The sequence below is a fragment of the Aythya fuligula genome, chromosome 3 (genome assembly GCF_009819795.1).
Source record: "Aythya fuligula isolate bAytFul2 chromosome 3, bAytFul2.pri, whole genome shotgun sequence".
NCBI lineage: Eukaryota > Metazoa > Chordata > Aves > Anseriformes > Anatidae > Aythya > Aythya fuligula.
The window spans coordinates 83,612,967-83,630,830 of NC_045561.1; the positions used below are offsets into that span (position 1 = coordinate 83,612,967).

The following is a 17,864-nucleotide window of genomic DNA, read 5'->3' on the forward strand; positions in this document are numbered from 1 at the left end:
ACTTTGTATTCTTCTTCAGAAGTAGCACAAGGCAAAGCAAGGTCTTTGGAGTGGGGGTTGCAGACAAGTAATTCCAAATGTGTTCATATTTATCGGGTTTCCTAAAAAAAAGAAGAGGAAATAAACCACTGCTGTACTACAACAGAAGACTGACATCAGTTCCAAAATACTTCAGTGAAAGTTTTTATTCCATTAGTTTATGTAAGGCATGGGCAGGAGGGCTGGGGTCCTTCCTTTGCTTCTTGTGAGTTCTTCTCTGATTACTTGTCTGTGAAGGTGTTAAAAGAAATGTCACCATGAGCAAGGTTCAAGGCATTGCAAGACCTCATTTGAATCCCTGTCCTCAAGGGATAAAAGAAATTAAAGGTTTCTATTTACTGCGTGACTCTTTGTACAAATCAAGCATCTAAAGAGCAAACAAACAGCAACGTTACTGTGGTTTGATGCAGTTTAGCTAAACTGCTGTTTCTGCTACAAGCAATTAAAATATCATTTATTTACTTGCACTGTTGTGCTGAATCTACATGACAAAATGAGGTGGATGGTTTCATTTGGAATCTGTTGTTTCAAGAGATACCAGCACAGTTTTCATAGAATCATAGAATATCCTGAGTTGGAAGGGACCCTTAAGGATCATCAAGTCCAACTCTTGACACCGCACAGGTCTACCCAAAAGTTCAGACCATGTGCCTAAGTTCACAGTCCAATCTTTTCTTAAATTCAGACAGGCTCGGTGCAGTGACCACCTCCCTGGGGAGCCTGTTCCAGTGTGCAACCACCCTCTCTGTGAAGAACCCCCTCCTGATGTCCAACCTAAATTTCCCCTGCCTCAGCTTAACCCCGTTCCCGCAGGTCCTGTCACTGGTGTTAATGGAGAAAAGGTCTCCTGCCTCTTGACAACCCCTTGCGAGGAAGTTGTAGACTGCGATGAGGTCCCCCCTCAGCCTCCTCTTCTCCAGGCTGAACAGGCCCAGTGACCTCAGCCGTTCCTCGTACGTCTTCCCCTCAAGGCCTTTCACCATCTTCGTAGCCCTCCTCTGGACACTCTCCAACAGTTTCATGTCCTTTTTATACTGTGGTGCCCAGAACTGCACACAGTACTCGAGGTGAGGCCGCACCAGCGCAGAGTAGAGCGGGACAATCACCTCCCTTGACCTACTAGCGATGCCGTGCTTGATGCACCCCAGGATACGATTGGCCCTCCTGGCTGCCAGGGCACACTGCTGGCTCATATTCAACTTGCTGTCTATCACGACTCCCAGATCCCTCTCTTCTAGGCTGCTCTCCAGCGTCTCATCGCCCAGTCTGTACATGCAGCCAGGGTTTCCCCGTCCCAGGTGCAGGACCCGGCACTTGCTCTTATTGAACTTCATGCGGTTGGTGATCGCCCAGCTCTCCAACCTGTCCAGATCCCTCTGCAAGGCCTTTACACCCTCATTTGAGTCCACAACTCCTCCAAGTTTGGTGTCATCAGCAAACTTGCTCAAAATACCCTCTATTCCTACATCCAGATCGTTTATAAAAATATTGAAAAGTACCGGCCCTAAAATGGAGCCTTGAGGGACCCCACTGGTGACCGCCCCGCCAGCCTGACACAGCCCCATTTACCATAACCCTTTGGGCCCTGCCCGTTAGCCAATTGCTCACCCATCGTATGATGTTTTTATTTAGCTGTATGGTGGACATTTTGTCCAGTAGGATCCTATGGGAAACCGTGTCAAAAGCCTTGCTGAAGTCCAAAAAAATCACATCAGCTGGTTTCCCTTGGTCCACCATACGGGTGATCTTATCATAAAAGGAAATCAGGTTAGTTAGGCAGGACCTACCCTTCACAAACCCATGCTGGCTGGGACCAATGACTGCTTTGTCCCCCAGGTGCGCCTCAATAAGTCCGAGAACCAACTTCTCCATGATTTTACCAGGCACTGACGTGAGACTGACAGGCCTGTAATTGCTAGGGTCTTCTTTCTGACCCTTCTTGAAAATCGGCACAACATTTGCCAGCTTCCAGTCTACCGGGACCTCTCCAAATTCCCAGGATCGTTGAAAAATAATTGATAGAGGTTCCGCGATGACATCCGCCAGCTCTTTCAGCACCCGGGGATGAATCCCATCCGGACCCATAGACTTGTAGGGATCCAGGTGGAGTAGCAAATCCCGCACACGTTCAGGGTCAGTTGGGAGTTTGTCATCCCCACCGTCCCGGTCCTCCAGCTCAGGGCACCCTGGGTCCCGAAGCCCATCATCGGCATTGAAGACAGAGGCAAAGAAGGCGTTAAGCGTCTCTGCTTTGCCTACGTCATCGTCTGTGAGGAGACCTTCCCTATCAAGGAGCGGCCCTATGTATTCTTTAGTTCTCCTTTTTCCATTTACATATCTAAAAAAAACCTTTTTATTTTCTCTCACAGACACAGCCAGCTTCAACTCTAGCTGTGCTTTGGCCACTCGAACTTTCTCCCTACAAACACGAACAGCATCCCTGTATTCTTTCCATGACGCCTGGCCCTCCTTCCAGTAGCGAAACACTCCCTGTTTCCGCCTAATCTCCATTAGAACATTCCTGGTTAGCCACGCTGGCCTCCTGCCCCGCCTGCCTCACTTGCGATATTTAGGAATTGCCTTATCTTGTGCTTCTAGGAGGCATCGCTTAAAGAGTGACCAGCACTGGTGGACATCGAGGCCTTCAAGAGCAGTTTCCCAGGGGACCTTACTGACTAGTTCCCTGAGCAGCCTGAAGTCCGCTTTCCCCATATCTAGGGATGAGGTTTTGGTGGCACTTTTCCTTCTGTCACCATAGATTTTGAACTCAACCACTTCATGGTCGCTATGACCAAGGCGGCCACCAATCACCACATCTCCCACCAGACCCTCTCTGTTTTCTAGCAACAGGTCTAGGAGGGCACCTTTCCTAGTTGGCTCCGTTAGCACCTGTACCAAGAAGTTATCATCTAGGTGCTTCATGAACCTCCTGGACTTGCTCGTGTCAGCCGTGTGGCACTCCCAGTTAACGTCCGGCAAGTTGAAGTCCCCCATAAGGACAAGGGGAGTTAATCTCAAGGCCTCTCTTAGTTCTGTAAAGAATAATTTATCGGCGCTATCATCCTGGCCAGGCGGTCTGTAATAGACTCCCACAACGACATCCCCTTTATTCGTTCGTCCCTTGATCCTTACCCAGAGGCTCTCAACTTTGCCATCGCCGACCTGAAGTTCCACACAGTCCAGCCCCTGCTTCACATACATCGCCACCCCACCACCTCGCCTACCCTGCCTGTCCCTCCTGAAGAGCCTGTAACCATCTATCGCAACACCCCAGTCACAGGACTCATCCCACCAGGTTTCGCTTATGCCGATGATGTCGTAGTTGCGGGACTGGGCCAGGACTTCTAGCTCATCTATTTTATTCCTCATACTGCGTGCGTTTGTGTAAAAGCACTTCAGGTGCATCTCCTTACACTCAGCACCTTGTGGATCTGACCAAAGGACCCCACTGGCACACAGCCCCTCTGAGTCTAGCGTACCATCCCTTAGGTCTTCACCGGCGCGCCTGGTTTTAGCCCCTTCCCCCTTCGACTCTAGTTTAAAGCCCTATCTATCAGCCCTGCCAACTCCTGACCTAAGATCCTTACCCCTCTCCGATTTTGATTTCACCTGGGTCTCGTGCCCAAGGAGGTTTACTAAATGAACCTCTGTTTTGCAGCACTTCTCAGGAAACGAGTTTGGCCCTCAGTTTATGGCTAACCACTCATGCTAACCATGGTAGTGTCGTATGCAGCACAGCCTAGAAAATGAAGCACTTGCAGATTGTAGTATTACATATTAGGATGTTATATTGTAAAATAATGTGTAAGTGTTGAGAAGAAAAATATAGTAGCAGTTTATTTACAGGGAAGTATGTTTTGGGTGAGTTGGGCTAGAGTTAGGTATGTAGGAAAGACTTTCATTTGCTAAAGAGCAGTTAATAACACGATAGTCTAAGTTAGGTCAATTGGTCGATTTGGAAATGCAAATTCTGTCCCAAGACTATATTTATTCATCTCAGAAAACTGAAATAAAATTTACTTTTTTTTTTCTCAACAATTCACTCTTTTCAGAAAAAGCCTCTGTTGAGGTCTGCTATGAGGTAACTAGAGGCTCTTCAGATTTTTACTTTACAGCGTTTCATGTCAGACTGAAAAATTACCAGTACATTTCCACTTGTAATTGTTTATTTGATATTTAGATTGTGCTACACACAAATAGATTTTGTGCGTTTGATAGAGTGCTATTGGGTGATTTAAATAAAGCTGCTATTTGTATTTGCTCTATTTCTGTCTTTTTGTGTGGAATGTCATGAGCTTTATTAATCCTGTCCTAGGTTCTCTTGTATTATTTAGGGGAGAAATGAGCAGCATGAGCATTTTAACATGTCTGGAAAGATTGTTTTGGAGAGTCTTAAGATTTGGGTTCTGCTCTTCATTCTCCCACAGATTTTATGTTTGATTCTGATTAAATACGTTAATCTGCTTTTTTCTGTCTAGTAAAAATATATGTATATTTATACATGTATAAAAATAAATTTTGCATCTGTCCTGATGAATCCTTCCTGCATTCAGGTAGTGCTTAAAGTTTCTTGTTTTGTTTTGCTTCTTTTTGTTGCTGTTGTTTGTTTTTAATCTCCTAAATGCCTAACTATGTTGTATAGTTAATGTTGTACTTCTGCACTGTCTGGCAATGCTGGCTTGCTTGATCGTTGTCACAGGACTTTGAAATTAGGATTTATGGATGCGGGTTAAAAATATCTATGAGTAAAAAAGCAGTATAAAACCTAAGTGAAATTTAAATCTTAAACAAACTTTATCTCTTCTCTGTCATACATTATCATTCACATTAGCAGTCATCATCTTATGTACGGGGATGATGGACTTATAGATTAGCATCTCTTTCATAAATTTTGAATAGATGAGTGTGCATTGTGTAGTTCTATTGATTCGTCCAAGATTTCACAAATATTCATTAAAATGAAAGAAAGCAAGTACAATATACAAACAAATCTGGAATCATAATTATCTAACAGACCAGCAAAAATCTGTTGCCATAGAGAAATTGCTTCTTACAAAAATAGAAGTATTTTGTGGGGGAAATGTTGGCCACTTTTTTGGTTGCTTGCTTTGGGATGCCAACTGGAAGTGACTGCTAGTGAAGATGACTGCATTAGGTGTGCTTTACTTGTACTTTCTATTATAGTTATCCTACTTCTGCTTTATCATGTGGAAAAAAAAAACCACACACACATAATTTCTAGTGCAGTTTTAAAGGAATTATGGAAATGTGGAGATTCCAAAATTTTTAACAGCAGTTTTAATTGAAGGGTTCGTGTGTATGTGTGTATTCTGAGGTCGTGGAAAAATGTCGAAGAAAAAAAAAAGTTTGTTAAAATGTGTAGTGTGTCAGGGTCGTCCTGTTTATCATCTATTAAAAAAAAAATATTCTGCCACTTACAGCTTAAATAGAAAAATTGGATTTGCCTTTGGCTTTAATTCAGTTTGTTTTATTGACTGAAAGGTTCCCTTGCATGTTATGTTATCCCATCAAAAATATTTTACAAATAGTGCCAGCCATAATTAATAACAGCCGAGTCTCGCATTTGCAAACAAATTTTTCAAGAGAGAGAGGAAGGGAAAATAACTCTTTCTCATGGGTCAACATTTTTTTATTAGAAAAGAAATAACTTGGACAATATTATTTGGTGTCAAAATTGTTATTGGCTGGGTAATTTACTTTCCCAAATGTTTCTAGCCATTGTAATGCTACCGTGGCCCATCTCTGTAGCAGTTCATGCTGGTTCACCTCGATTTATTTATTTATTTGCTCAGAAAAGATACCCTGTCTGTATTGAAATATGAACTTCCCTCTCAAATCCATGTTATCTGATGAAATTAAAATAAAAGCTTTTGGAGAAGGCCATTACTGCGTCTCCAGAAGCCGTAAGACCCTGAGTGAAATCTGTCCGGAGCAGCTGAGCAGGACGCAGCACCCCTTGTGCCAGGTGCCTGCCGGCCGCCTTCCTTCCCCACCATATGTTGCATGGGTTTGAGAGCCACCCGAGAGATTCCCGGGCCTTCAGCTGGCTCGCTCCTGAAAATACTGGAGGCAGCAAGGGGAATGAAAGCGGTGAGAGTTGCTGCAGTCTTAGTATCACAGCCACAAGGCCAGTCTAGTGGCATGAGTTACAACCAAGCTGCCTCTAGGTTAAATTTTCTGTTCAAAATTTCTACATGTTTTGTGTCTTCTTGCAGAGATGACAGGGTGCAGTGTTCCTCTGCTGTGTCTTTAGGGCTGTATTTGTTTGGACTGGAGGCAGGTTCTTGCAAGGAGCTATGATTTGATGTGCCTGACGGTATTTTGAGGACAATAAGCAGTTGGTCATGAAGACCGTCAAAGTGCTTGTATCTAAACAGCATACCGCTTACTGATGGTAACAAATTTGAGGATTTTGAGAAGTGTTTCTGGTAGAGAAATCTATTCAGTAGCAAGGTAAAACAAAGTTTTTAGTTTAGGTAGTATTGATATATGCTTTTTGGACAAATCACGGATATTTGGACACAGCTTCTAGTGATTTTATTCATCTTTTGAATGAACACAGCACAGTCATGGATTCTAAATAACTTTCTCTCTTTGCAAACAAATGACCCAGAGAATCCATTTTTGGTGACACCAAGCTAAATATTCACGGTTAATCAGAATGGATTAAAAAAAAAAAAAAAAAGTTTAAAAGCATGGTTGTCTGAGCTGATGCAGTTCTCTGTATCTTTGTGAGCCATTAGCGACCGTGTCCGTAAGGAGGGTGTACACCTAGAATGCTAAAAACCTGTAGGGCTAGAGGACAATGTGTGATTTGATGGAAAGAGAGAGGCTCAGCTGATTGACAGCTTTTAGGCTGTACTCCCTTAATTGCTCCCTGAAGACCTTTGTGCATGCGTGCACACATGCGGGTGCGTGTCTGCTCAGAGGTTAGGGAAAGTGTGGCTTTTAATGTGTGTAACAGTTACAGTGGAGTGACTTTATCTTCTGATCTTCCAATGAATGACAGCAACTGCAGGTTTTGTAAATTAAGAGTACAGATAATGTGTGTTAAATGTTTCTTTCATTGAAAATGCAGAGACGAGTTGTGTTTGAAACACCATTCACTCTTCTGCACGACAAAAGTGTGTGTGTAGGTGCTTTTTCTCATCTGATTTGCAGAGAAAAAATATTTAGGATTCTGATCTTCTGAGTTCATTCTGAAATGTATCTGTGCTCCTACTTGATTTAAATGCTATTTGAATATTTTACCCCATCTCCTTTTAATCAAATCAGAATTTAAAAAAGTAATGAAAGTGTTAGTAATGACATTAAATTATTTTTTCCTAATGAAAGAGCAATAGTAAGTTCTTACTCCTTTTGTGAGTGTCTCTGACCTCTTTGTCTATTACATGCTTGATGTACCCTGAATGCCCTCATGTAATGGTTTGTGTTTCATAGAGCTAAGACATCATTGTTACCTGAGTACCAGTGGATTAACTGTATCCCAGAATTGATTCATCAATGCCAAATGAATTTCTCTTTGTTTCAGGTGACCATACGTTAAGAGTGTGGGATGTGAAAGCCCCAGGAGTCAAACTTGTGATACCAGCCCACGAGGCTGAGATCTTGAGCTGTGACTGGTGCAAGTATGATGAGGTACAATCCTGTGCATCCAACTGTTTTCCGAACTGAACCAGTTTCATCAAGTGTCAGTGTGGTTTTTTGTTTGTTTGTTTGTTTTGGCTGGTTGGTTTTTACTGCAACATTAATGCATCTTCTAGTCATATGGGAATAGAAGCATGCCTAGTTTTTCTCTTACTAGCTAGCTAATTTGCTAGCTACGTCTCCAGAAGAGCATTGTTCCAACTGATAACTGGCCTAAGTGGATCTGAAGTATTGTTCACTCTTTTACATAGTGAGCAGGATATTTCTTAGTGGAGAAACAGTTTGCATTTCTCTGTTCTCTTTAATTTACACAATGGAGACCTCATTTATGATGTACTCATCTCTGTTGTTTGATCTGTCTTATTATTTGATCTGTCTAACTTCTATAGCTAACATTTTTCTGATATGTATCTTTGCAATTTAATGATCAAGTTGTCCTGATATATCTGTGTTGTATCAAATCATCAGAAGTTGCTGGTAACCGGTGCAGTCGACTGCAGTTTGAAAGGCTGGGATTTGCGAAACATCCGGCAACCGGTGTTTGTCTTGCTTGGTCATACCTATGCTATCAGAAGAGTGAAAGTAAGTTGCATTTTATTCACTGTAGCCCATCACTGGATTGCTATGCAAACTTTTCTGGAAAGCAATTATATTTTCCATCATCTAATAACTCTGAAAAAACATGTTGAAGATTTTAGATGGTGGAGTGGCAGTTCTTGGAAACTGTTCAGTTTAGCACTGTAAAACATGTTTGATGTTTAGCAGGGTGCTAGGCTTTCAAAGGAAATGGTATTGTCAGAGTCAATATATTGATGGAAGAGCATGCCAGGGATTTAGGGAGGGATAGGAGGTTTCCTTAAGCTAAGTTATGTGGGCTATTTTATATGGAGACAAAACCTTCCCTTACTACTTCTTTAAGCGGTGCTGTGCTTTATTCTGCTGATACAAGATGTCAGTATTGATGTAAGGCAAGGTATAGAACTGTTTGTGAATGTGCATTTTTGTGTATACAAAGAAAACGTTGATAGTCAAGTAAGTTTAGAAACTGTATGCATGAAGAGCTACAGATGACCGTACGGGACCTGTGTACTGCTAGATCACCTGTTGCTAGGAGTTCGTTCTAGATGCACAGTCACAGTGCTTGGAATTAGTGTTGTGTGTTGGCAACAGGACACAGGTCTGTGATTTAATATAAGGCTAGTGTGGCACAGATAATACCTGATCATTACGGAGTCTTTCAGGAAAAGGTATGTTAATGAATATTTTCTAGGAAGCTTGAACTGGCAGAAAAAACATCTTTATTTTGCTTCACCCTGGCATTTTTGATCTGTGCCTTTAAAATGGTTTTAAAAGCTACCGCATTTGGGTTGTATTTTTTTCAGAAACCTAAGGGAAGCCTTTCCCTATAACTATGGGAAAGTTTCCGTATCACAAATCCTGTTTTCAGCTAGACAGCTTGAGAAGCTCCTGCTTACCTCAGCTGCCCTTTCCTGGTATCCCCACTGGTGGTGACTGTCCAAGTCTTTTTTCTGATTTAATTTCAGAACAACTGTGTTCTAATCAGGCTCTGTGAAATGTTTTCCATAGCAGAAGAACATTTAGCAGTGGCAGATCATTCTCTAACTCCAGTTTGACAGCCATTAAGAAAGTGAAATCAATACAGCTTTGAATGTTACATTTTCACTCTCTGGGAGTTAGTGGGATGTGGGATCTTTTAAAAACAGCTCTGCCACTACGGGATTCGTAACAAAGTCTTCACAATAAAATGTAGAAAGCGAATGCAGAATTGTTATTCACTGTATCCTGTGATAGTAGAACTAAGAGGCACCTGATAAAACTAAAAGAAGATGGGTTTACAAACAGATGCAAGTACTTTTTCTACATATCAGATTGTAGACTTGAATCATGTAATGGTTTGGATTGGCAGGGACCTTAAAGATCATCTAATTAAGATAATGTAAGACTTCTGGAATTAGCTCTCTCTTTAATGGTGCCTAGTGAGAGGACAAGAGGCAATGGGCACAAATTGAAATACAGAAAATTCCATTTGAACATAAGAAAAAGCTTAATCAAAAGCTTTTTTTTTTTCCTTTTTTTTTTTTTTTTTTTAACTGAGAGATTTCTCAGACACTGGTCTCCATTCTTAGAGATATTCAAAACCTAATTGGATGTGGCCCTTACCAAACTGTTCTAGTTGACCTTTGAGCAAGGCAGGATGGACTAGATGATCTTTAAAGGTCTCTTCTAACTGCAGTGATTCTGTGATTCTATGATAATCTTCCATCAGCCAGACATAGTGTATGGAAGAAATGGATGACAGGTGCCTGGTTTCACAAGCTCTTTTTACAGAACATCTTCTGTTGCTTTTACTGGAGCCAAAACACTGGGCTAGGAGGCAGTTGGCCTCACCAAGTAGGGTATTTTTTTTGTATTCTTACACAGTTTCATTTAAGTTTCCATTTTAAGGCCCCTCATGTTCCCTGTCTTCTGACACACCTTAAAATGATTATTAAGAGTTGGCCAGAACTTTTTTTCCACCCAACTTTGAGGTCAATTCAGTGATTTTAAGAAGACAGGGGGGAGGCTGTACATATATACATCTTCAAGGAAGACGTGTGTGAGAGTGTGTGGCTTTTAATCCATCTTAGCAGGCTTTTATAGGTGTGGTTAGAAGGTAGACATGGTCCCATGGATGTGAGATACAAGCACTTAGTGGCGATGAGGATGTCCATGCCTGTGTGCTGTGACTCACCTGTCAGACCGCCTTGAGAGACACCAGAATGCCACCTAGATAGAGGTGTCCCTTCCCCTACAGCATGCTGGCACTGGCAATTTCAAAGCTGTGCAGCAGGCTGGCTCGGCTGCTTGCTCTGGCTGAAAATCTGTCCCTAAAAGTAGCTAGTTTCTGGATCACTAAGCTGACTCTATTTGTCCCTCAACTGCATGATTAAAAGCTGTGACACAAAGGATGGGGCACGAGCATGGCCTGAAGTGGAAAGGAAGGGAAAGGCCACCAGTCTTGGCAGCAGCACACTCTTAAATTAGTCTTAACCAACCGTGAAATCGCAGCCGTCAGTTGTCTGTCCTTTGTATTCTCTTCACTTGTTCAAGCTTGTGTTGATTGTCAGGTCTGCGGCGGGCAGGGAGTTTGACCCAGCGTTGTGCTGTCAGGATGCTTGCAGCTTGCTTCTGATCTCGCACTGCGGCACAGGGCTCCAGCAGCACGCTGGGGTCATCTGGAGCCCTTCTCAGGAGCTTTTGGCAGTGGTGCGTTTGGATATCCCATATTCTTAGCTGTCTTCAATCGCAAGACCGAAATATAGCTATGGCTTTTGAGTTAAACCCAAGAGATACTTGTTTGTAGGATCACACATTGCATGCTTGGCAGTTGTGGTGATAGCCCAAGCCTACCTTTGGAATTTCTATTAGCTGTGAACAACATGGGAAGTCTTGCAGGAAGAATCTTACCTATGAACCAAGGTGTGGGGTACCTGTATTTCAAATCGAAGTTATGTCAGTGACTTGTATTTCTTATTGAGAAATACAGACCTTTAAATGGTTGGAAATTGAGGGCTGCTAAAAAGCTGGAATCGAGGTGAAAATTTCCACCAAACTGCATCCTTTTTGCTGCAGTTCTTAGGCCTGTCTACAGGAATCTACAAGGATCTCACAGAGCATTCCCTGTAATTAGAAACATGGTGGGGAAATTTGTTGATGTCTGTTTTGTTACAACATGATGTGGTACCTACAAAGACAGTTTAAATAGTTAAACTTTGGTAACTTTCTATTTACTGTATATGCTCAAAATGTTTTTGCTTTAAAAATTGGTCTGTTTTTGTTTTCTTGCAGTTTTCACCATTCCACGCAACTTTATTGGCCTCTTGCTCCTATGATTTTACTGTGAGGTACAGTAATTTTTTATTGCATATCTTCTTTAATATTGCCTGCAGTAGAAAATAGTTCTGGAGAGGACATACTGAAGTGCAGTTAAAAGTTGCTCTCAGATATTTTCTCTCTGTGTAAAATATGTTGAAAATACACGGTCTCTTCACTTAAAGGCTAAGTCAGTCCTCTGAATGATGTTGGTGCTGACAGATGCTTTCTGGAAGCCTTTTCACATCATTCTAACACACGTAGTTGTGTCTGACTGTGATAGTCCTGATAGGAAGGTAGTGTTAGAAATGGGTCAGTCTTCAAAATAGCATTCTCTAAAATGAAGGTAGGTGGGTGACTTTGTATGTTTCCGTGCTTTATTTTTATTTAAGCTTTTTATAACACAGCTTTTTCAACCTGCTTGTATCTGACAAGGCCTTAGTGTTGTTCTACAGTATGTATGCTGAAGTATACAGTACGTGAGCGAGTTCCCCTGGCTGCCCAGTAAATCTGATACTGCTGAGGATTTTATAATAGAGGTATCTGCTTTCATATAAGTTATCTGCTTCTCTCTGTTTCTTAACAAGTGGAACCATATTGAAAGAAGTTGATAAGCTTGTTAAGTAGATCAGCAGAGGAGAAAAAAATACTCGTTCCTAAAATTATGTTTAAAAATGCCTGAGATATACAGGTTGGTATACAAGAAAGCTTACATTTCGAGAGCTGATGTTACATCTGTTCCTAGGGTAGGTTGACGACATCACCAGTTTTATTTTCATTGATTCTGATGAGAAAGCAAACCTCTACACCATTTGCAATTGTATAGTAGAAAGTCCTGCTGGTGATATGTCTAATCTTTTTTTTTTTTTTTTTTCTGTAAAATTTTAATCCAAAGGCTTGTATTTTATGCTGTTCTAGCTATAACATACTTTAGGAATACAGTGCAATACAGGCTTTAAAATTTAATCTAAAATAAGTGATTAAGACTCAATGTACGCTTTTATATATTCACTTCTTTTTTTAAAATTGGATGTTGCATATTAAAGAGGAAAGGGACATTTCCAAGCAAATTTATTTCTGAATTCCTGATTTTATAATATTTGATTATTACTTTTTGCCTGTAGACGCAATATCTATAGTGCCAGTCTTACATTGTAAAGCAACTTTCACCTGAGTTCACCTGAGAATAGTGGTTTTAAAGCAGAAAATTATTATTGTGTGTAAAACCACACACTGGGAACCATTGAAGTGGTAAATTTTTAAAATCAGATAAGTTAAATGATTAAAAATTAAATTTCTCACAGCAAGTATAACTTACTGTTTTCCCCAAGGCAGCAGAAGTAGCAATGTTCTGCTATACAGTAGAGTTCTGATTGCTCTTAAAACCACAACTCAATGTACTGTGTTTAAAATTCAAAGTGCATATGCCCTGAACATTAAAGGAACTAACCAGCAGTATGTTGTTAATTATCTGAGTCGTATCCTTAAATTAGATGGATTCTTTTTCCCCACCTGTTTTGGTGTCTCAGTCCCCTGCTTGCTGTATTAATTGTAATGCTTACAAACTTGCAGTCTTGGTGGTATATTTTTTCCCATTTTACTTTTTATCAGATAATTAAGGTAAAAGAGTTTTAAATGAAATTAGTGCTTTGGTATTCGGGTAAGTAATATTCCCATGCTGGGCTTTGTTTAAAAAAATAAATAAATAAATAAATGTGATTAATGACTGGATCTGGACAGCGTTTCTTTAAGAGTGATTGGACCTGATGCCTGTGGTTACTGTTCAGGTGCCAGCTGAAAGCTCCTCTCCTCACTGATGGTAGTTCTGTTCAGCGGATCTGCTGCTGAAGTAACAGGCTGTTACCTTCACTGGGCCAGCCAGGAATCACGTGCTGATTGACTGGACAGCTTCTGGGTTGCAGAGGCTCTCTGCTGTAGTCCTGCCTTTCCATGTCCTGGGCAGCGTGGCATTCCCTTCCTGGTGACGGGAGGAGAGGAGGTGTGGGTACTTTGGGAGTGAGGGAAGGGTGAAGTTGTGAGCAATACAGGATGGAAAGATCACTGGGAATGCATGCATTATGGTAAGAAGAGAGGGATTTGCAGACTGGGCACTGCCAGAAGTGTTCTGCTGAAAGAAAGGAGCTGAGAACGGTGGAAATAAAGCCAACACTCCCTCCTTCCTCCACTGCATTAAGTCACACTACCTTATGATATGAACTTCTGGAGACAGTGAGGGTTAGCTTCTGCAAGCTTTTGTTTCTAGCAGTCTCTGCTTACTGTGTCCTGCTTAAAGGCTGCCTGTAGCTCTTTATCAGCAGGCTGAATGCTGCCAAACATCTGGGCAGCTTGGGGAGCAGCTGCATGCCTGGTGTGCAGCTTGTAGAGCACAGTGAACAGGAACATGCAGAGGTGAAACAGGGCTGAGGGGCTCTGCTCCAGACAGCGTGGGACTGCTTGAGACTGTGTGGTGATGATGGTGACGCTCCACAAGGAGCTGGTGGAGCGGTTGTCCTGGGCACATCAGAGTCCTCAGCCTCGATAGCACTAGAGAGGGTGTTGTTGCCTTCCAGGTCTGCAGGGAGTACCTGGTGCGTCTCCCTGGGGCTGGGGATGGTGAGCGCCTTGGGATTTAGGCTCTCACCTCCGCGAGGAAGGAGGAACAGTTAGCAGCTATGCTTCAGGAAGTAGAAGATAAAGGTTCCCCTGATGGAGAAGGCTGGAAACTTGTGACATCTGGCAACACAACAGTCCCCTTCTCCAATTCTAGAGAACAAGTTTGGTGCCCTGGGAATGGATGAGCAAGAACAAGCTCATCCTGGACAGGTGTCAGCTGAGCCTGAAGCAAGTGTCTGCACCAAGAGCAAGAAGTGTGTCAGTACTGGAGACTTCCTCCTCTTGCATTCCCTCTTGAAGCGTCTACCTGCCACCCAGCTTGATGTCTTTGAAGGTTTTGCAGCCCTGTGTTGAGATCCAGGAGGCTGTGGAGAGACAGCAAGGGTTTGTCCAGCTTCAGAGCCCACTTATCTAGGGCCACAGGCTCTAGTGTTACTGGAAGTGGTGACCGTGAATATATCGAGAGCAGCTCTGTGGCTTTGGGAACCCAGATGGTGTTTTTCTTGATTCTGACAGCGAAAGAGAAAAGACCAGGTAGAAAAAGGCCTACTCATCAAGTCAACGCTTGGCTGTGTGGTTGCTGTCACAAACAGGGCTGTGTCTTTCACAACCACAGGGCCCTCTTTGTGTGGTGGGTACTGCAAGGCAGGCTAAGGTCCATCTGTTAAAGTAGGGCAAGAGCATCTTTGCCAGCAGGCTTGCTAACCTACTGAGGAAGGCGTCCGACTAGGAACGTCGGGGAGAGCGACCATAACCTGAAGAGAAGTGAAGGTGTGAGGGTCAGAGAAGGGTGTGGGGAATAGCATAATGTCAGAGGCTTTTTCGCTTTCCCTCTGAATGCAGCCTGACACCTGTGTGCAGCAGGGAAACTAAACGGAGAAGTAGAAGGCCATGTGCAGCTGCGCAGCCGTAGCCTCTTGGGGATTTTAGAGTTACAGCGGGATGCAGCCACCTTCCTAGCCCCGCTTTCGTGAGGAGCCTTTATCCATTGCAACGCTGCTGTCTCGTGAGCTGTTACGTACCGAAGCTCCTGAGAGCCTTTTCCTAGTTTACTTTAATTGTTATTCTCTTTCTTATTGTACTAAGGGGTAGTGCCCGGCCAGTGAAATCCTCTGTTGTGCGGTCGGTGCCAGGAGGCTGACAGTGTAAGTGCTGTGTTGTCCATACGTGTATAACCTCCTGGACTGCTGTACCAGCGTTCTGTCTTATGTAAAGCGCCTAGTTTTATTTGTCTTAGATGTACTCCTTGTACAATACTGCACGGTGGACTGTGGAGGTTTATTTATGTGGTCTTACTTAACGTACTCTCCTGATGCAGTGCCAGCTGCTTTGCAGCGTGCGACTTCTCAAAAGGCTGCTAAGTCCGGAGTAAAGACTGGTGGTTGGTTTCTTCCAGTGGCCTTGTCTGAGCAGCGCGATTAATAATCAAATAGCTGATGCATTTAAGTGACTTTAATGTGTCCCGTTACTCTTCCCGTTTCTGACACCAACTGTATATCCTTCAGGTTTGGCACTAATATGCTTCATCTAGCACCAACATCCAGTGCAGTTTCAGCTCTGACATTTCATTTGTGAAACAGTCAGCAAAGAGGAGAGCTCCTAGCTCATCTACCATGGTGTCTGAAAACGCAGAGTGTGGAGACCTTTTCACAAAGTGACATGTTTTACTACAGGCATTATTTTTCTGTCCAAACAATTACTTGCTGTGACCAGGGGCAGATGGAACAGAGCTGAAGAGGTGAAATACATTTTTTTTTTTTTTTTTTAGCAGTTTTCTAAAACTATTAGCTCCTGGTTTTGGCGTGAGTGAACAAATAACAAAGAAGGGCAGGTGAAAATCTTTGACAAACATGGCACAAGAAAAATATCATGTGTAACAGGGGAAACTTGTCACCATGACACCTTGGGAAGGTCCCTTCTAAAGAATATATTAATATTATGTTGTACCTCTACCATGTATCCTTTACTGTCTCTTGCAAGGAGGAGTGTAGCTCACGGTAAGATGTAGAGGTCACTTAGGAATGTTCCGAGTTTGAGTGGATGCACACAGCGCCCCACGGACACGTGTGCCTGCATGCAGACATGTATGTAACTGCATACACGTACACGCATGAGGACGTGACTGTAGACACACATTTCAATGTAAGGACAAAAAATAATTTATATTTTATATATATAAATACTTATATATAGAAATGGGTAAGAGATTTGGGGTTCCAGTGTGTGGTATTAATTTTGTATCTTGTCAAATCTACTCGAGACTTGTGACTTTTCTTTCTAAGTCTCATTTGATAGTAAGCCATAGAACAGCACAGAATGGCACGCCTTTAAAAATTATAATAATTGCTTGTGTGCACTGCAGTCAAGCCACTGAAAGCTAGTTCACATGCCAACTTCACACTGGGGGCTAAGAAAATAAAGAGTGTGTTAGATTTGAGCTTTATTTTTTTGTACTTGAGTATAATGATTTGGATTTAACCCTGTGTCTAGTAGATCCTTCATCAAGACAACCTTTTCTATACTAGTTCCTTACTCTTTGGAAGAGTTCAGAAAAAATGCAGGTTAATTAAAAAGCAGTTTTAACACAAACGAATCATTAAAATGTCAGGAAATGTACAAAGTGCAGGAACATTTCCAGGACTTATTTAGGTCTGCATGCATGTTCTTAAGCCTTATCTCTATCAAAATTCAGTTTGAAAGAACTTCAGTGTCATCTCTTACTGGAATTGTAATTTTATATTTTTGGAGACTCTTCAGTGTAAAAAGATCTTAGTGCATTAGGCACAGGCAGTGCTCACTCAAATTTAACAAGATGATCTGATAAATTGGAGAACTTCATTAAGCTGATATCAAGCCGGATCTTGAAATATATTCACAGAATCTTGCCTCTGAGGCAAAAAAGCAGTTTTTGTTGAAAGTTATTCTGTATTGGTTATCATCTCTGAAAGAGGCTTTACGGTAAACCACTGTCCCCACCTCCCCATCACTGTGTACAAGTTCAGTAACATGGATCACAAAGAAGTCTTCAGAACTTCTGGAATAACGCTGCTCATAAGAAAAAACAAACAAAAAAACTTTTTTTTCTTTACTTATTTGTCCTTGACTTTTTTTTCCCCCTTTTTTTCTTCAAACTAAAAAAAAAAATAAAAATGTTTTTTCTTTACTCACTTACTCTTTTTCCTGACTATGAAATGTCTTGCTGCTAATCAAAATACTTATCAATGGTGTTTTCAAGCATGAAACTGAAACCTCTGCAGTACAAGAACCTGTTAATTTCAGTGTCTCAGTTGATGGTAGCTCCTGCAACATTATAAAAATTCCAATTGACAGCGAAGTTGCTAGTGGCAATCTTAGCTTTGAGCATTACATCTGAAATTAACCTGATTCAAATCTGATTGTAACTTTTCAGTTATGATTTAACTTTGTTGTGACTGTGGAGGTAGTCACAGTCACTCCTATATCAGTGTAAGCAACGTATGTTCTTTTTTATGATTTCTTTTAGGATTAAGGCAAGAATTAAAATTTCATAATAATTATCATTACACATGAACAAGTGCCCAGGTTCTTGTATTTTATAATTTCGCTGGCATTTTCCTGCCTGAGTGTGCTAGCTTTCTTTTGAAGTAAGTATTAATGTGGTCAAATTTCTCTTAAAATGAGGAAAATTCTGA

General features: G+C 41.8%; 1 protein-coding gene across 1 annotated transcript in view; it reads left to right on the forward strand.

The window, feature by feature from the left end:
* PEX7 (peroxisomal biogenesis factor 7) overlaps positions 1 to 17,864 on the forward strand; it is a 43,638-nt gene that overhangs the window by 11,450 nt on the left and 14,324 nt on the right. Inside the window, exons 6-8 of the mRNA XM_032184883.1 lie at positions 7,592 to 7,698; positions 8,176 to 8,289; positions 11,557 to 11,612. Of these exons, the coding sequence (XP_032040774.1) occupies positions 7,592 to 7,698; positions 8,176 to 8,289; positions 11,557 to 11,612 (277 nt within the window). The remainder of the gene's footprint in view (positions 1 to 7,591; positions 7,699 to 8,175; positions 8,290 to 11,556; positions 11,613 to 17,864) is intronic.